Below are 17,378 nucleotides of genomic sequence, written 5' to 3' on the forward strand. Positions count from 1 at the left end.
CAGTTGATATAGAGATTTTTAGGCTATACTAGAGCCTTGGCTCGAGAAGAGAAGACTGCATAGCATTCTTGTAGTCTAATGATGGCGGGATGTGGTATATGAAAGAATCGAGTCTTACAAGTCATACCGATGGAGGAAGGAACAAATCAAGAAATTTAAGCTAGTGTGCTCAAGCTGGTTACTCTTAGAGAACGCTGAAACGAATGTAGTAGCTTTTGAAGCCTGCTGGAATAGACGGTGCTGAGCAGAAATGGGAAATCGAATTCATCCCATTTGTGTACTGTACGGGACAGAAAAGAGGGGAAGTGACAGCAACCGCGGGAAGGTTATATCGCACTGTTGCCGCGCTTCCTCAACAAACCTTCAACACTCACACAACCACCTACCTAGGTGGTCAAATTCCTGTGAAACCCCCTCTCAAACCTTGACTCCATCGCCTATCTCTGCATTGGCCTGCTCTGCATACCAAGTACGAACAACCTCGTTCAGATAGGCGCTCAATTCTTGCTTCTTCCCAGGTGATGCGAATGAGTCTACCAAGGTGCTGACAACAAAATCCTGACTCCAGACTGGGATCTCACCGTGGGAAAGTCCCCCCGGGTGCTTTTCGGTCATATGCCTTCTCGTCGGCTCAGGTGTAGGCATCCATTTCCCACGGCTCAGCGACTCGGTAACCTGTAGCGCCGCCTGGACCACCTGATCAAAAGCATGATCTTTACTGTCGTCCGAATTTTGGAGCAAGTCGATGCTCTTGTAGTGAGTCTCAGTCAACTCACACAGATCTCCTGTCTCACTAATAACGGTGATCTGATAGCGGATGGATGGTTTTCTGGAGGCCCTGCCGTTCGACGACCGCCGGCATATGGGCTTCAGATTGAGAAGATATCCAGACTTCGAAGAAAAATGGCTGGCAGCAATCTTGCGAGCACGGTCACTGCTCCTCAGCGAGAGTCCCACGTCGATGAATTGATGCTTGAGTGTGTTCAGGAATGTTTTATCATCTACTGAAGAGATATCCTGCACGAACAGTCCATACGTGGACTTCATCTGCTCAATAGTCATGGACCTGCTGTCTTTGAGATTTTGGGCCTGCATGAGCGGTTGAACATGATCTCGTAAGAGCTCAACGTCAAAGAAATGCGATTCTCGCCGGGCGAGCGACGGTGCCTTAGGGTTCCTTGGGCCTTGTTCATCCGGACAAATGAAAATGAAAGGCATGTGCCCTTGAGACAAAAGCTTCGAAATGAGCTCAGCAGCTACTATGTGGGATAGAAAATCAGACCCCAGGAGAATGGCGACATGGAGAGATTTTGCCCGAGGATCTTGGGTCAACGCGTCTGCGACTCGCGCAGCATGCGCGGCAACACGATCAATGGCGCTCACATAGAAGTGTGTGCCACGCGTTAGCGTTCCCATAACGTACAGTCCGGGTGCTGCTTCAAAAGTGTCAAAATCGACATCCACTCCGCCTGTTGGATGAGGCTTGAAGAGGCCTTTAGTCACAAGCGACCGAATCAACGGAGATGAAATCCGGTCGAGATGGCATTCCTGACCTGTAGCCTCAACTACATATGATGTTTCAATCAGTCCCGATGAGGTGTTCGCTAAGAAAATTTTCTTTTCAGCATCCCAATCGACTCGTTCACCAACGACGACGTTCAACTGGGATTTTTCCATTAGGTCCAAGATCTTTTGGGCGTTTTGTATGGGCATCCCGTGGCGATATCTCATCCAAGGACTAAAGAACTTGTCCAAGAATAGTTTTTGGCTTTCGACTGGTAAACAGCTCCAATATCGCTCGATAACAGGTGCCGTGTGGCGAAGAACAGTCTGCCAGTGAACATTTCCATCCCGTGCGGCCTTGATATCAGCTTGCAGTTCTTCGAGCGGGGAGGCATGTTTCTGAAACCAGCTCCAATCGCCATTGTTGATATAATCGATCTCGTCCATCAAGCATGTCATGAGCTTGATCAGAGCGTCACTTGGATTTGCTTCAACCTCTCGTGCAAGTATGTGAAGAGAATATCGGCGGGGAAAAGGCTCCGGTTCCCCTTGAACTGTAGGCACTCGTCCACTGCGCGACATGAATGTGATAGGACCTTGGTGTCCATTCTGCGCAAGGGCTATAGCGGTGTCCACAGCTGACAGTCGGGACCCAATGACCAAAACGGGAGCATCGGCAGGGATATTCTTCAAGCTTTCCGTGGGCCATGGACTGGCGAGGAATTGTGGTTGATTCACGAGATGCCTATACGTGGTAGAGGTGAAATTTCCCGGTGCCATCACGACCTGACCTGCAAGACATTGCCCACCGCTGCTCAAAGTCAAGAGAAATGACTGATCGTTCTGGCGCTCAATGTCGGTGACTTCATCGTGAACGAAAGAAACACTCATTCCTTGTTGCTGGGCCGCATTGAGTGCTTGATGTGACATCTCTTCGAGGTATTCTCCATAGATATCTCGGGATGGAAATGGCCCACTCTTAAGCTCGCTTCTCCAACGTGAGAAGTGCTTGGGGTCATTGAAGTATAACCCCATTGTGTCGGTGTGCATGTTGATGATGGTGCCCGAGCACAGAGAAGAATATGCTAGCCCAGGGCCAAATTGTGTATCCTTCTCAATAACAGTGATAGGCGGCAAGCTTGCACCATTTTTGGCTTTCTCAATCAAGTGCAGCAGAACTGAAATGCCACTTGCACCAGCTCCGACTATGACGATATCACCCATATTGGGATCACAACGAGATGACTGTGAGCTACCCATGGTCAATTTGGTACCAGAAAGTGGAGGTTTGTTGATGCGTGGGCACTATGAAGTGGTTCTAAACATGAACAGAGGAAGAGTATTTATGCTACTCTGATGCATACAGACTCTGTCGGGAAAACCTGATAACCCTTTGCATGAGGTTCCCAGAATAGAACCACAGATATTCATAACCATACTCTGGCCACCAGTTATAGATCGCCAAGACCCCGCTTTCAACATGACCGTATTTTCTCCATATGCATTTTCCGAGCAATGAGCGCGGTTCTTGCACTGTGAGCCATTCGGAGTTTCAAGGATGCCTCGTTCATTCTCACTGTCGGCATCGGTTGCCAAGAAGATCTTCGTGACCAACCAGATTATGCTGCAATTTCCGACGAGAGGATCACGCTTGCTCAGGTGAGAAAAATGCCACATACATGCATTATTGCATGATGGACGATTTGAATTACTCTTGACTTCGTGTGGCACATTGAAGAGCGAGACTATCATGGTAGCAAGCATTAGCGCCATCTGATAGAGCACGCAAGTCAGAGATATGAGCAATGGTAATTACGTTAATCAATTGTCTCATCTTAGTCCGGTGGTTGTTTCTTCACATCTAGACTAGGCTAACCAGGCCAGGAACATGATCCTTGCCTTCGCAACTGGAAACGTGGTCATGAGTAAAGCATCATTTGCCACGGACACAATAGTGGTCCGTGACAAACTACTCGAGTTTTTATGTATGAGAACGAATCGATTTCATGATTGGCTCAGCATACATGCAGCAACGATCCAGTAAAATTCCGCCATGCAGCCCGAAGAGTCTTGATTGAATCAGCCCTTAGAAAATTCTCCGCTCCAAGTCTTGTCCCATCTCTCGCGAGTCAAGTTCGGTTCCTCGTGGTACGTATAACCGCAGTTACTGCTTCGATGAACTATGAGAACCTGACGTGTCTGATAGTTCCTGGTCCGGGTTTCATCAAGGCATGTACAAAAGCATGACCCCATTGACTGCCAATCTCTAGAGCACAATTGAAATGTTACACGGGTATACTAACCGACATTCATCCTCAACGCTCAGATCCTCAGAACTGATTGATCACCCTCTTGGGTGAACAATTACCCGACTTAGCTGACCAGATAGCATCATTTCAGCTATAAAGACGATCGTCGGCGCCACAGGGATCTAGCACTTCGTATAGCATCCTCTGGTAGCAGAGCTCTGCAAACCTCCAGAGTAAGCGCTAAAGACTAGCCCTCACCGTGATTTCAATCGACACTCAAGGCAGCAATATGCGACCCGAGACGACAGAATCGATGCCATCGGCATACCATTTCCTTGGCGGATTGTGGCATCTGCGGTCTTCGATATCATGATTGGTCCCTGATCCTTCTGCCCTATTGACCCTATTTTTGGCCTAAGGTTTCCTATAAGGCTTGAAGGGTCTTTGCTCGGCTAAAATAGACAGGAAACCAGAATTCAGAGGATCGACCGTCGGCTGATGCGCATTGTTTCCCCGGACTCTCCCCCGTTTTCAACTTACTCTAATTCCGCGCTGAGCCGGAATAATCGGAGTCGGAGGTGACATGGTTACCATGCATGCCGCCAGGAGCTACAGAACGCCTTATAGCGGGCAGCGGGGAACGGCTTGGCATGCAGGCATCTTCCCCCTCCCCCTGGATATTTTTAGCATTAAATATTTTGAAGATCGCTAAACTTCGAATCTCGGCCCAGGACTTCTACCGGTCACATGTGCGGAGTAGATAAAATTGAATTATAACAGGTCAGTGTGCATATTCTATGCATATCTATTGATGTGGGATTTGGTCTAATACTTGACACCAAAACATTTGTTTCGATTTTCCACAACGTGCTTTGACGCAACCCCACGTTTTCCCACCGGCAAATCCTATTCCGAGCCTACTCTACCTCTTACCTTACCTGCTCCCCTTTTCCCGAGAGCAAGGCAATGATCTCAGATCTTGACCTTGACGCGCCATTCGGTCTTCGAGATCCTCGCCCCCAACAGCACCATCGCACCCAGTAAAATAACTACTCCCGCCCACACCTGGGCTCCGATGTAACCATGGGCCTTGGCAACGAGAGCGCCACCCAACGGAGGTCCGGTCAAACATGCAAAGCTCATGATCGTGAAACCCATGCCGATTCGTGTGCCAGCCTTGCTGAGATCCGTGATTAGGCTAGAGAGTGTGGGTGGCCAGAGGCCCTGGACCGCATTGGCGCAGAACCCGTAAAGCACGGCGAACGTGTAGAGCCCCGCTGTGGAGTGCACGGCCGCCCAGCAGAACATCAGCACGCTCGAGGCCACCGAGAGAGGAATGACGGTGTTCAGCGGGCCCAAGTGGAAAGAAGCAAAGTACGCGGGGATCAGACGTCCGAGACTGGCGGCCGCGTTGAGCACGATGATCAAGTTCGTTGAGTCGGAGTATGTGAGTCCGATCACGCTCCGGCCAAAGGCACCCACATAGTAGACTGCAAAGTACATGCCCCAAAAGTTGAGCCAGATGGCCAAAATGAAAAACGTATAGATTGGCTCGTCGCGGAAGGCGGACAGCTCCACGAGGGGGCCCGACTTACGCGGGGGTAGGCGAGTGCGAAAGAGCGCAACGGCAGGGATAGTGGTGGCAAGCATGACGAACCCCACAACGCGCAGCGTCCAGCCAAATCCAAGCACGGGGAGCAGGCCCTTGACCAGCCCGGGAAAGACCATGCCCCCCGTCCCGCTGCCGACCAGACAGCAAGCCACCGCAAATACGCGGCGTTTGTCGAAATAGGTGGCCACTAGACCCATTGCTGGGCAGAACTGGAGGCCGCTGCCTAACCCCGTGCAGAGTCCCTGTGCGAGAAAGAGCTGCCAGTATTGGGTGGAGAGGGAGGTCATGAAGACGCCCAGAATCTGCAGGAATGCACCGGCGCAGAAGACGTGACGGAAATAGCCTGCGTCTAGCGCTCGTCCGGAAAAGGTGCCCACAAAGAAGATGAGAAACATCTGGATGGACCCGACCCAGGAGATTGCAGACTCGGATACCCCGAGGTGGGTTTGATAGTAAGACTGGAAGACCCCGTAGCTGGCGAGGTAGCCCCAGGTGTTGAAGCAGACGAGGTGGCCCATGGCAGATTGAGTCCATGCCATGGCTCCGCCATCCGGGGGCGGCTTCACCACGGACTCTGTAGTAGAGGTTGAGATATCATCTTCGATGGTTTTGGTCATGGTTGCCGCTGGCGTAGGAAATTAGGAATCTAGATGCTTGAACAAAGGTGATAAAAATCGCTCGACCCTGACTCTAGAGCTTCCGGGCGCTATTTCTACTCTTTTGTAGCGAAACAATGGCATGTCTTTTGATAACCAAAAATCCAATCCTAGAAGCCGACGTGCAGTAGTCATGGGTCGATAGCGGTATCGGCCGAGTACTTGGCTACCGATTGCCTAGACACTAATCGTAGTCAAGTTCGATAATGAGTCACGGGCCATCATCGACTATCCTTTCGAGCAAGTTCGCTTGTTCGTCCTGTGTAAACTTGGTATTCCCCGATTTCTCCGCACAAATGTCAGTCACGACAGCCAAGCATGCAGCTGACGAAGACGCAATGCGGCCGCGGGAACACCTCTTCGACCCTGTTGCGACTACCTTGGCATGCATGGATCGCGGAACTCCGTCTTATTTGCATGCAAGCGTAAGCTTTCTAAGGCCGAGAAAATTGCCATTGCAGAAAAATGTCGCTATTGTTGGCTCACCCCCTTTTAGCCTCTTATCGGAGCGGGCGTTGAAACGTAACAGGCTTCAGCAATAATATGTCGACAATCGACAGGGTGTGTGATGGCCAAGGGTTCAGAGGTTTGGAAAAAAGGGGTTTTCTCGGATTGGGTCTGATGCAAAAATGCTGGCTGTGGATCCGTCGGTGTTGAGGGGATTTGACAGTGAATTGCGAAGTTCTCTCTGTTTTCACGAGATGTTAGCTTGTGGACACTTGCCATTCCTGATTCCATTCCTCTTGGATGGGCGATGCAGTATCATATTCTTGTAGGATGGTGGCTAGACCAGACTCTAGGCAACCGTAGTCTCATCCATGAGAGAGTTTAATTGGTAAGTGACTGGGGTCCTTTGAAGACGATATTGTAGAGTGAGTATGGTAGAGGCAAGGGAAATGTCCACGTGATGGTCTGTTAAAACTAGAGACTATGCCTTCTCTTCTAGGTAGTTTCACTTTTCTGGGATGAATGTTCTACCTGCCTTTCCACAACGCTTCTTAGTCCACCAGATAACTTGACAGACAGCCTCTATTCAACTGTTCTCTTAGTCTGTCAATCGTCTTTATGACTTTTCTTAGCCTGACTTACACTACTTTCCTCCTTTTATGCCACTTGGCATGCATCAAAATGGAAGGTACAAGTTCTTTCACAGGACCTCTAGTAGGTTCAACCCATTCGAACCGGGCAGGATTCGCCAACCTGCGACCAGCTGCAAGCCCACGACGGGTTTGATTCATGAAGGGATATATTCTTGAAAGCAAGAGGCCAAGTTGTCCCTAAACCTCAGATGTTCAAGGGCTTGCGACTTTGCTGGTATCGTGACTTGAGGACCACACCCCAGATTGCCGTATACTATAGCTAATGATGATTTTAAATAGTTAGATAGCCGCGCTTTCACGACCTATTCGCCGTTGCTCGATGCTCTCTTTCGATAGTGGCAATAATTCGAAGCATTGTTGGCTCTGAGTTGGACATTCCGTGACACACTTTGGCTGGCCCGATAAGATATCTTGTGTCTAATTGCTTGTGGAGGTTACTTAGGTTGCCCAGTTATCTCAAGTCCATTGTCACACAGAATCCAACTTATTACGTTTTTTCAAGGCATCTCGACGACTCCAAGAATGACCCCCACGCCTTCAAGGAGATGAGTCAACAACCATACGACTTTGGAGCAATCATGGCTCAACCTTAACACGAGAGCGTACGGAAACAAGCATCCACAGTGGAGAATTGTACCCGCAACTCCCGTCGCGTGGTTCATCGGAGTGAGTTCGCCGACAAGCGTCCGATGGGGCCCTATATCCGAAGCCAAGAAACCCCCTCTTCTCTATATATACCGGCCAGTCCACGTTACAAGCTGAAAGGTGAACAAACTCCCCATCAGCCTTCACAATGCCTCGCAAAATCACAGTTGCCGTCGCGCAAGCGAGCACTCAGTCATCCCTCTCCACTACCTTGGATGCTTTGCACCGGGTGACTCGCCACGCAGCGGCTCGTGGCGTTCACTTGATTCTATTTCCGGAAGCCTACTTGGGTGGCTATCCGAGGACATGCGATTTCGGAACAGCGGTCGGCTTCCGACAACCTCACGGTCGCGATCAGTTCCTAGAGTATTTCAACTCCGCTGTTGATCTCGGCGACACCCCAGCCGGTGCTGGTGACGACTGGGTCGATCGAAAACTCCCTCTCCCGCGGGGTAAGGATTACCGCGGTGATGGCACTCGTGAGACCCTTGAAAGGATTTCCCGGGAGACGGGCGTCTTCATTGCATGCGGTGTGATTGAGAGGGCGGGAGGCAGCCTTTACTGCTCCGCTGTATACGTCGATCCCCGCGATGGTATGCTTGGAAAGAGAAGAAAGGTCATGCCGGTGAGTGTAAATTTGAATCTCCCAATTTGCTTTAGTGTGTCGATACTAATCTTCTTTAGACTGCTTCCGAGCGTCTTATCTGGGCACAGGGCTCGCCATCCACCCTCAAGGCCATCACCACTGAGCTCAATGGGGTCAAGCTGACGATCGGTGCCGCTATTTGCTGGGAAAGCTTCATGCCTATGCTCCGCCAGAGCCTCTACGCCCAAGGTGTCAACATTTATCTGGCACCCACGGCAGATAGCCGCGACACCTGGCTTCCTCTGGTTCGGACCATTGCTGGCGAAGGCCGCACATTTGTTCTCACCGCCAACCAATGCGTGCGGCGCCGTGAGCTTCCTGGCTGGATTACGGGAGCTTCTTCTAGAGAAGCAGCTGAGAACGGCGACGAATACATCTCGCGGGGTGGCTCTTGTATCATTGGCCCTCTCGGTGAGGTGCTCCGCGAGCCGATCTGGGAAGTCTGCACTGATGATGCGGCAAACCCGGATGACTTGAATGACCCAGCTCTCGAAGCCGCTGTGTCTATCTCGGAGATCGATTTGGATGACTGCGAGAGAGGAAAGCTGGATCTTGATGTTACCGGGCACTACTCACGAAACGATGCCTTCAAGTTGTCCGTTGAGGGTCTGGACCTTAACCCTCCTCCTCTGTGATCGATTCTTTTATTCATTAAGACCAATGGGAAGGACACAACGGAAGTAATTAGAGACACTGTACATACAAAAATGATATCCATATTATACATTGCATTCTTAGGTTCCTGATCACTTCTCGGCCTGGCCGCTACCCCACAACCCCGCAATTAACTGGCCTAGTGCCTCAGAAACAAGGCAGGTATATCGTGCCACACGACTGAGTCAGCATCTTCCGCAAGGGGAATAGCTCGTTTCAAGATTCCAGGATCACGACTGCCGATGAGAAGGCCGAATAACATCCAAGGAGAGATACCAAGTCAAGATTTATCAATTGGAAGCAGCTTGCAATTAGACAATGAATCCAACTAATGGATGTGTCAGATAGTGCTGATGACCACCCCGGAGAGGGTAGGAGAAATATTGCAAAGCCAAGACCGGCACTCCTAGCATGCAGGCGCTGTCGTGCTCGCAAGCAGAAAGTATGCATACACCTAGCGATTTATACTTGGACTATTAACGTTATGAATAGTGCAGCCAGTCACGACCATGCAGTAACTGCGTTCAGGCACATGCCGGTAAGTAAAAGAAAAACCGACGTCTTTTTTCCCTCTAACCGATGAGCGATTTGTATAGCTTGTGTAGCAAGCCAAAAACCGCCAAGGGAAAGTCGAGTCAATCCAGAGTAAGCAAATCGTGTGGTATTTTATAAGATGAAGCTTTGGCTAAATGTTGCAGGTATGCACGGGCTCTTGAGGAGCGCATACTCGAGCTCGAAGCCGAGCGAGAATCCACCGGACGAAATACCCGCGCCACCGTGGAAGCATATGAGATGTCCTCGTCTGCGAATGTTGCAGGAACAGCTTCAAGGGTTCATAGACTTCAGCCTCAATCGCAGCGCGATATGCCTGCTGAAAACTCACCCATTGCAGTCAATTCTCTACATGCTGAAAGCATCCGCGCTCAGAGCACCCCGTCACTCACCATCCTCACGCCACCCACACAGCCTTCTCCTACCGGCCTGTCAGTGGGGGCAGTCGAGTACGATGAGACAGGTATCTCAACAGCTACCCAGGATAAGCTCATTCGGATCTTTCTCGAACGCGTCAATCCTCGATACCCGTTCCTCCATGAAGAAACGTTCATCAGCTGGTACAGGGCATGGCAATCTGTGAAACGTTCGAGCCAGCCACTACCGGCTGAAGAGAAGTGGAAGGAATTCTTTGTGAAGATGGTTAGTTGTACGAACTCGTTTGATTTTGTGTACTGAACGTGTCCGGTAGGCTTTTGCGGTAAGCCTGCTGATTGCTCCGCAAGTGTCCCCGGAGGACATGAAGACCTCGCAGGTATGTCGGTCCTTTGCTACTGTGGCATAAAACTGAACATTGAGATAGGCTTTATACTCCTTGGCTATGCCATTGCTCGGGACTGTTTTTTCATGTCTCGACCCAGTCATACATGTGCAGGCCTACCTGCTTTGCACATTGCATGCTCTCCATTCGCCATCGTCACAAACGGTTCTCACAATGATCTCCGCTGCTATGCGTTGTTGCGTGATCGCACAACTGCACCTGAACCTGCCGACGAGCAGTACCCGGGATGAATCAGCTTTGCTTGATTTACAGATACGACGTCGCGTATTCTGGTCCGCCTATGCCATCGATCGTCTACTTAGCTGGATCTACCATGTTCCCTCCAGCCTCGCTGACGAGAATATCCAAGTCGAGGTACGCGTGTTGCTTCTTCGATTCTGGTCATACGAAACTGACCGTAGAGATAGCCTTTTGCGAACCTAAATGACGACGAAATAAAAGCATGGGCCTCAAGGAGCGAACGGCCGGACGAGACCGAATCAACGCCTCGTATAACGCAGGTTTCATCCGCGTTGCATCTGATTCAAGGCAGAAGGATCCAATCGCGAATTCTCGGCATCATGATGCGCACAGACTACGAACACCGCTTTGCAGCACATCACAACTGGCGCTTGCATATGCTGGAAGCGCTTGATCAGTGGAAAATGCAATTGCAACCTCATAGTGACCCAGCCTCTGAAGGATATACGAGCGAAGGTTGGGTGGGTATGCTGTATAATTATACTATTCTTATATTATATCGACCGACCAAAGAGAATCTCTGCCGATTTGTCCGCGAGCGCTGTATCACAGCATGCTCCAACATTCTGCATACATTCTGGATATACCTGAAGAGACGCCAGACGGCGCAGCTTTGGCCTGGAGTAAGTGAATACGGTCAACTCAACGCAACATTTAAAACCTGACAGTCCGCGTCGCAGCTTTTGAGTCAATTTGGCACAGGCATAATCTTGCTATACTGCCTCTGGGCAACACCACCCTCGGAAAGACCGACGTCAATCCGATTTTCAGAAATTACCAAGGCCATTAGAACATGCACGGTCATTCTTGCGGTTCTATCCGAGCGCTGGACACAAGCTGAAATACTGCGAGACGTCTTTGACCTTCTCGCAGATTCGGTTCCGGTGCAAGACACCCCTGACTGCGTGGAAGAGAATGGACTATCGACACAGGCAAGGCAAATCATCAAGTCCCGCTTGCCTATGCTACATGTCATAATTGTAAATAAGGACATACTACGGATGTTGATGGAGATGGTTACTGAAAACTACCCTTGGACAGGTCACAGAGATGTACCGAATGTCTACCGCTGGTGCTCTGAAGACAAGCATGATGCAAACGGGTGTACATTGTGCTGGGAGGGTAGACCTATGGTAGGAGAGCTAGAGAGCCTTCCTCAGGAGGATTTGCTCTCAATGGGTCTGTGGCCATCGCTATATGATGACACAGGGGGATTGTACACTTCGCCTTCAGGGGGTTATCCATCTTTCCCAGGGCTGTTGGGATCTATGTAGCTTGTGTGTGGGAAGGCATGACCTACGTACTAAGAAGATAGACCAACCAGAAAGGAACTAAAGACCTGGATTTGGGGCTGAGATTCATGGCCTCATATGCCCGTCTACTTTTTGTTCTTACAACGACTCCTCTTTTCTGTGTGAAAGAAATAATCTTTTACACAAGGCAACATCAATTGCAGTTGATAGTTTAACACGCTTGTTGCAGCCTATATGAGACCAGAGCATTGCCTACTTGTGTCAAGGGAGGCCTTTGCAACTAGTGTTACTTTTCTTCTCAGGGCGTAACATCGATTGCAAGTGAGGTCACTATTCAGTCAAAACCCTCCAAACAAATTCTCTTCTGTACATCGATTAACAACTTCTTCATCCTCCACGAGCACCAGCAGAATCCTGAGAGCCTCCTCCAACTCACACCTCCCACCTCTATCCGTTATCCCACCCCACATCCTTGTCCATCCTTGAAGATGGCCTTCATCGGCACCGCCGCTGAAATCCGCGACGAGCTCCTCAAGGACGACGAGCCCAAACGCGTGATCATCCGCGTCAACACCAAACGCCTGGAATCCCACGACTACCGCGGCTCCGCCTGCGCCCTCGTGGCCGAGATCTTCCCGGACTGGGCGACCAACGAGCGCATCCGGTTCCTGCACATCGAGATCCGCATCGGGCGCGCCTTCCTGGCCATCGACCTCAACAACGGCGCCTACCGCCCCGTGGAGCTGGACCTGGAGCCGATCCCCGTCTACATCCTCTCGATCTTCCGCCGCGGCTGGGCGCTGGTGCGCTGGCGCCAGCTGGACCAGCACATCGCCGACCATCTGGCGCGCATCTGCATGCTCAACTACGACAACCCTGTGCGCCCCTATCTGGCGAACTATGATCTGCGGGCGTTGTGTCGGAGGCGCTCGGTGTTCTCTTAGGTTTTTGAACGGGATAGTAGATGGGAGAGTGTGCGTGCAGTGCACAGTGCACAGTGAAGCTGGAATACGCAACTGATGATGATTACTATGCTGCGCTGTGCTGTGCTTCTCTGCATCTACATCTTGGTGTCGCGATTGATGCAGCCGTCTACATCCACATCCACATTTCTGGGAATTTGAACATCAACAGTAAGTAAGTTCTTTCTCTCTACTTCTACAATGATTTTCTGTGTTTTCTCAGCTAATCAATGTACAAAGAAATGGTTCTAGAATTAGCGCTCTGGGTTTACACACAAACACCGTTCAGACTTGCGGGTTTGACTCTGGTTTCGCAGGGAATATTTTGCTGTGGATATTAGACGCATTTTTCGATTAAGCACAAACATAAGGATCATCTAGCAGATGGATATGCGTTCCCGGGGGTCTAATATTCTCCATAATCAGGCTTACACTTGGAAACTTTCCTCGGGATTTTGTGGTAAACTTGCTTGCTAGATAACTTTGAATTTACTGCGGTTTTATGTAGCCTCTACATTACTTTTTGTCATGGTGATGTTTTGTGAACTTGTTATTATTCGCTTTGGGCGCCGGAATGCTCTATTCCGCTGTATGTACAGAATTTGTTGATGTGGAGCGGGGACAGGTGTAGAGATGGTAGATTCACTGAGGTTCATATAGAGCAGAGAAGAAGACTTCCAATTAACAATTTATCTTTCTCACTGGCCTTGACATGATTTTCACCGATATTCTTGTTGGTAAGTGATAGGATCAGACACTCAACGATTGTAAAAACTCACTTTATGAAGGAAAAAGTAAGGATATATATTTACTTACTGTGCAAGATATAGGCCCATCTGTCTGTTGTTATAAGACTGATATAGTGGCCAGAGCTGCCTAGATACTTCTAGATTGGAGCCCTGCGTAAGTTGATTCTTCACTGGAGTGTGCTCTAGCAAGTCAAGGTTTCAGATTCGTCTAATGACTCGATTTTGTAGAAAAGTTGGCAACTTTACTGCTGTGCTACAGAGATCCACTTGCCTTCTGGGCGCGCCTTAACAACAGGCCCGCGGCGCGCCTTATCGATAACGAAGATAAGTTCGGGAACCACAGACGAACTAACCCGATCCGGCAGTGTAGGCGATTCAACCAATCACCTCTTCCAACAGCACCCCAACCATCCGAAGCATGACTGCCCACGGAGCCTGGACATCGACTGTAAAAAACTTATATAAAGCAACATCTCCACACATCTCAGAATTCCAATCATCAACTAATCCGCAACTCACTCTTACCTGATCGAACAATATCTCCAAGCCCAGCTACCATGGTGAAACTCGCAGAATTCAGCGTCGAACGGGTATGACTTCTTTAGCCCTCGGACCGTCGGATGCCATACTAACGATCGCAATACATGGCCAACAGTGGATGGACCTCTACGAAAACGATGCCCAGCACAACCTCGCAGAGACATGCTGCGCCTCCATCTCGTTGAACGACATCCTCCAATTTTCCGGTGCATCGTCGTCGGACGTCCCACCACTCATCGATCTCTCCCGCAAGCAGACGTACGGCGCCATCCGTGGATCTGCCGGGCTGCGAGCCAATATTGCGAAGCTCTATCAGGGATCCAGCGTCGCCTTGCAAGGGAACGAGCAGCAGCAGCAGCAGCAGAGCGCATCTCCCGCAGGCATCACCGCGGAGCAGGTGCTTGTAACCACCGGCGCCATCCATGCCAATTTTCTGGCCCTGTACACACAGGTCGGGCCGGGTGACCATGTTATCTGCCACTACCCGACGTACCAGCAGTTGTACTCGGTGCCTGAGTCGCTCGGGGCCGAGGTGAGCCTGTGGCGCTCGTCAGCCGAGAATGGGTGGGCTCTGGATTTGCAGGAGCTGCGGGGGTTGATCCGTCCCAACACGAAGGTTATTATCCTCAAGTGAGTTCTCCCCTCTCCATGTGACAGGGAAGGAAGGTGTGTTGTTAACGGTCTGACGAAGTAACCCCCAAAATCCGACGGGCGCGGTCCTTCACCGCGAATTCCTGCGCAGTGTCGTCGAGATCGCCCGGGAACATAACCTTATCGTCCATTGTGATGAGGTCTATCGCCCGCTATTCCACTCCCTGCCTCAGGGAGAGACCTCTCCGCCCTCGATCTTGGAATTCGACTATGAGAATCTTGTCTCCACGGGGTCGATGAGCAAGGCTTTTAGTCTGGCGGGTTTGCGGATCGGGTGGATTGCGTCCCGGAATCAAAATATCATCGAGGCATGCGCCTCGAGTCGTGATTATACCCTTATCTCTGTGAGTCAGGTTGATGACGAGATTGCGACGCGCGCGTTGAGTACTCCGTGTGTAGAAAATCTCTTGTCCAGGAACATGGAGCTTGCGAGAACGAACTTGGATATCCTTGAGACGTTTCTGAAGGAGTTCAGTTGGGCGGTACAATGGGTAAGGCCGCAGGCGGGCACGACGGCGTTTGTCAAGTTTGTGGATCGGCAGGGAAGGCCCGTTGACGAAGTGGTGCTTTGTGAGCGACTGATGGAGACAACAGGCGTTATGTTGGTGCCTGGGGGTAGATGCTTTGGCGAGAGTGTCGATTTTAAGGGCTATGTGCGCGTCGGCTATGTACCTGAACGGGAGGTGTTGGAGCGTGGGTTGTCGGCTTGGAGAGTGTTTATGCGGGAGGAATATGAGCAATTGCCAGTTGTTTGAGGTTCTGGCCTGGGAATTGGATGTGATATAGCAAGATCGTGTTCCGGATAGGACCGAGATAGATCATTGAATATAGACAGAAATGGGTTGAGATTTTACTAGGTGTCGATTTGATACGGGTCTTTTGGCTGAGCGTGATTGGTGTAGTTGTAGGTAAATGGCGAGATCGTACACATGCTGTATGTGATAGCAAGCATTGCTTGGATTGTATGTACGTGAGCAGGTGAAGGCCTTGCTGTGCAATGTAATACCTTTCGGTCATGAGGCACGAGGAAAGCGATATTCACTACCCAAAATATCAACATGCCTCTCGTTCCGGGCAAGTAGTCCACTTAGAACAGGACCAACTCCAGCCCAAGCTGTGCGAAAAACGCATCCCATTGCAAAGTCGTCCTCGATGCCCAGAAAAGGTTCAACAGCTCTCGAGCTCTCGTGAAATTCCCCATTCCGAGACTCTGCATGTTGGCCATCCTTCCCTGAATAATGCAGCGCTCGCTAGGCATATCTGTTTCACAACCAGCACTGAAGACAGGCCAGAGAATGAGGATATTCGCCGCCGAGAATGGGCGGATGTCTTGGACGGCACAAATGATACCTGCGACGTCGGCTCTGACTTGCGGGTGGCTGATCGGCAATTTTTGAACACGACGGTGTAGGTGCAGTAGAGCGGCGTGAACAAAGGCGCGATGGGTATGTTGTAACTCTAAAGCAAGTTCTCCTTTGCTTTTCATGGTTGTGTCGGAGACAGTACTATCAAGTAGTAGGGAGAGTTCGTTCTCGAGAAGCTGGCTTTGCTGCAGGGTCATCGCATCTTGTAGCATATCGTCTGACGTACTCGCAGTCATACGTTGTTGATGAATGAGGTGGAATAATTGAGTCAAACAAGGGACTAATTCCAGCGAATAACCGCAGACATCATCGATGTATCCGGAACTCTGACCAAGAAGCTCATTCAAAGGCTCCTTTGCGGCCTCGGAGGTAATTCCTATATGGCTCTGCCCCGACAGGCTCGCTATCAGATTCAGCGTCGTGAACCATTTGACTAGCGAGTGGATATACGAATCCTGTACCCAGCGAGATTTCTCCTGCGCCAAGAAAGCATGCAGCAGCTGCCTGACTCCGCCGAGATGTGTCCGCCAAACGTGCATGTTACCGTTACAGACGTCATTTGTGCACAATGCCATTGCTGTCGCGACTGTCTCAGTAGGTAAACTCTGGCTTGACTCGCTGATCGTCAACCGCAGGCTGGAGATGGCAAGGTTCGTGAATTTCAGACACGCTATCTTGGACGACGGGCTTGTATCCTGCACCAACCGGCTGTGATGACTGCAGGCTGCGGCTAGTAGCGCATACAAAAGATGAGGTGTCTGCATAGAAGCACTGATCATTCGCTGTAGAAACAGATCGGGCGCTGCAGGGAACAGCCTGGGTGCTGTCTCCGTGGCGAAGATGTGCATGAAGAATCTGGATTGCTCGGATGACAGGGCTGGCGAGAGATGAAGTGATGGTTGGTTGGCCAATGCCTCTAGGCTCTGGATGATATTCAATTGGTCCTGTCTATCAATTGCAACTCCTATGCGAGATGCACTGAGCTGCTGTTTCGCCGGGCGAGGCTTCACTCCCTGGCCAACGACACTTAGATTGTATACACAACCCTTGGGATAACGCTGGCATCGTGTGCATACAGGCTTCTGCAAGTCGCACTGTAGACAATCGTTAGTTAGGGCTTTCCAGGCTTTCATTGATTAGGATGAGACTACTTTGACTTTCTTCCTCCTGCACTCAGTGCAACCGTCTCGTCGCCGCTGAGGGGCTTGCATGCTGTCATCG

The 17,378-nt window shown here is 50.4% G+C and overlaps 6 protein-coding genes across 6 annotated transcripts; 3 read left to right on the forward strand and 3 right to left on the reverse strand.

Moving 5' to 3' along the window:
- Nucleotides 1–94: 94 nt before the first annotated feature.
- ASPACDRAFT_80665 (FAD/NAD(P)-binding protein) lies at nt 95–3,049 on the reverse strand. The gene has a single exon (XM_020205702.1). It carries the CDS (start codon nt 2,725–2,727, stop codon nt 418–420), a length of 2,310 nt encoding a protein of 769 aa, XP_020053515.1. The 5' UTR covers nt 2,728–3,049; the 3' UTR covers nt 95–417.
- A 1,458-nt stretch (nt 3,050–4,507) lies between these two features.
- Nucleotides 4,508–5,987, reverse strand: ASPACDRAFT_80667 (uncharacterized protein). The gene has a single exon (XM_020205703.1). The coding sequence runs from the start codon at nt 5,979–5,981 to the stop codon at nt 4,725–4,727; it is 1,257 nt and encodes a 418-aa protein (XP_020053516.1). The 5' UTR covers nt 5,982–5,987; the 3' UTR covers nt 4,508–4,724.
- Nucleotides 5,988–7,913: 1,926 nt separating this feature from the next.
- On the forward strand, nt 7,914–9,046 carry ASPACDRAFT_33146 (nitrilase; the record flags this gene model as incomplete). The annotated part of the gene is made up of 2 exons (XM_020199938.1): nt 7,914–8,390; nt 8,450–9,046. The coding sequence occupies 2 exons, from the start codon at nt 7,914–7,916 to the stop codon at nt 9,044–9,046; spliced, it is 1,074 nt and encodes a 357-aa protein (XP_020053517.1).
- A 290-nt stretch (nt 9,047–9,336) lies between these two features.
- ASPACDRAFT_124011 (Zn(II)2Cys6 transcription factor) lies at nt 9,337–12,050 on the forward strand. Its single transcript, XM_020196699.1, has 8 exons — nt 9,337–9,507; nt 9,558–9,603; nt 9,662–9,710; nt 9,764–10,259; nt 10,309–10,371; nt 10,420–10,752; nt 10,806–11,261; nt 11,319–12,050. Exons 1-8 carry the CDS (start codon nt 9,397–9,399, stop codon nt 11,910–11,912), a joined length of 2,148 nt encoding a protein of 715 aa, XP_020053518.1. The 5' UTR covers nt 9,337–9,396; the 3' UTR covers nt 11,913–12,050.
- Nucleotides 12,051–14,159: 2,109 nt separating this feature from the next.
- ASPACDRAFT_46033 (putative aminotransferase) lies at nt 14,160–15,548 on the forward strand (the record flags this gene model as incomplete). Its single annotated transcript, XM_020201723.1, has 3 exons — nt 14,160–14,192; nt 14,258–14,772; nt 14,834–15,548. 3 exons carry the CDS (start codon nt 14,160–14,162, stop codon nt 15,546–15,548), a joined length of 1,263 nt encoding a protein of 420 aa, XP_020053519.1.
- A 332-nt stretch (nt 15,549–15,880) lies between these two features.
- On the reverse strand, nt 15,881–17,376 carry ASPACDRAFT_62874 (transcription factor domain-containing protein; the record flags this gene model as incomplete). The annotated part of the gene is made up of 2 exons (XM_020203834.1): nt 15,881–17,251; nt 17,341–17,376. 2 exons carry the CDS (start codon nt 17,374–17,376, stop codon nt 15,881–15,883), a joined length of 1,407 nt encoding a protein of 468 aa, XP_020053520.1.
- Nucleotides 17,377–17,378: the final 2 nt, after the last annotated feature.

Source organism: Aspergillus aculeatus (genome assembly GCF_001890905.1).
Source record: "Aspergillus aculeatus ATCC 16872 unplaced genomic scaffold ASPACscaffold_14, whole genome shotgun sequence".
In the NCBI taxonomy this organism is placed as follows: domain Eukaryota; kingdom Fungi; phylum Ascomycota; class Eurotiomycetes; order Eurotiales; family Aspergillaceae; genus Aspergillus; species Aspergillus aculeatus.

What these genes read in the sequence shown, in the direction of transcription:
- ASPACDRAFT_80665 (XM_020205702.1), bottom strand. Translation starts at nt 2,727, where the DNA reads ATGGGTGATATCGTCATAGTCGGAGCTGGTGCAAGTGGCATTTCAGTT.
- ASPACDRAFT_124011 (XM_020196699.1), top strand. Translation starts at nt 9,397, where the DNA reads ATGGATGTGTCAGATAGTGCTGATGACCACCCCGGAGAGGGTAGGAGA. An exon ending in AGGAATTCTTTGTGAAGATG is followed by an intron (nt 10,260 to 10,308) that starts GTTAGTTGTACG and finishes CGTGTCCGGTAG; the next exon opens with GCTTTTGCGGTAAGCCTGCT. An exon ending in ACGAGAATATCCAAGTCGAG is followed by an intron (nt 10,753 to 10,805) that starts GTACGCGTGTTG and finishes CCGTAGAGATAG; the next exon opens with CCTTTTGCGAACCTAAATGA.
- ASPACDRAFT_80667 (XM_020205703.1), bottom strand. Translation starts at nt 5,981, where the DNA reads ATGACCAAAACCATCGAAGATGATATCTCAACCTCTACTACAGAGTCC.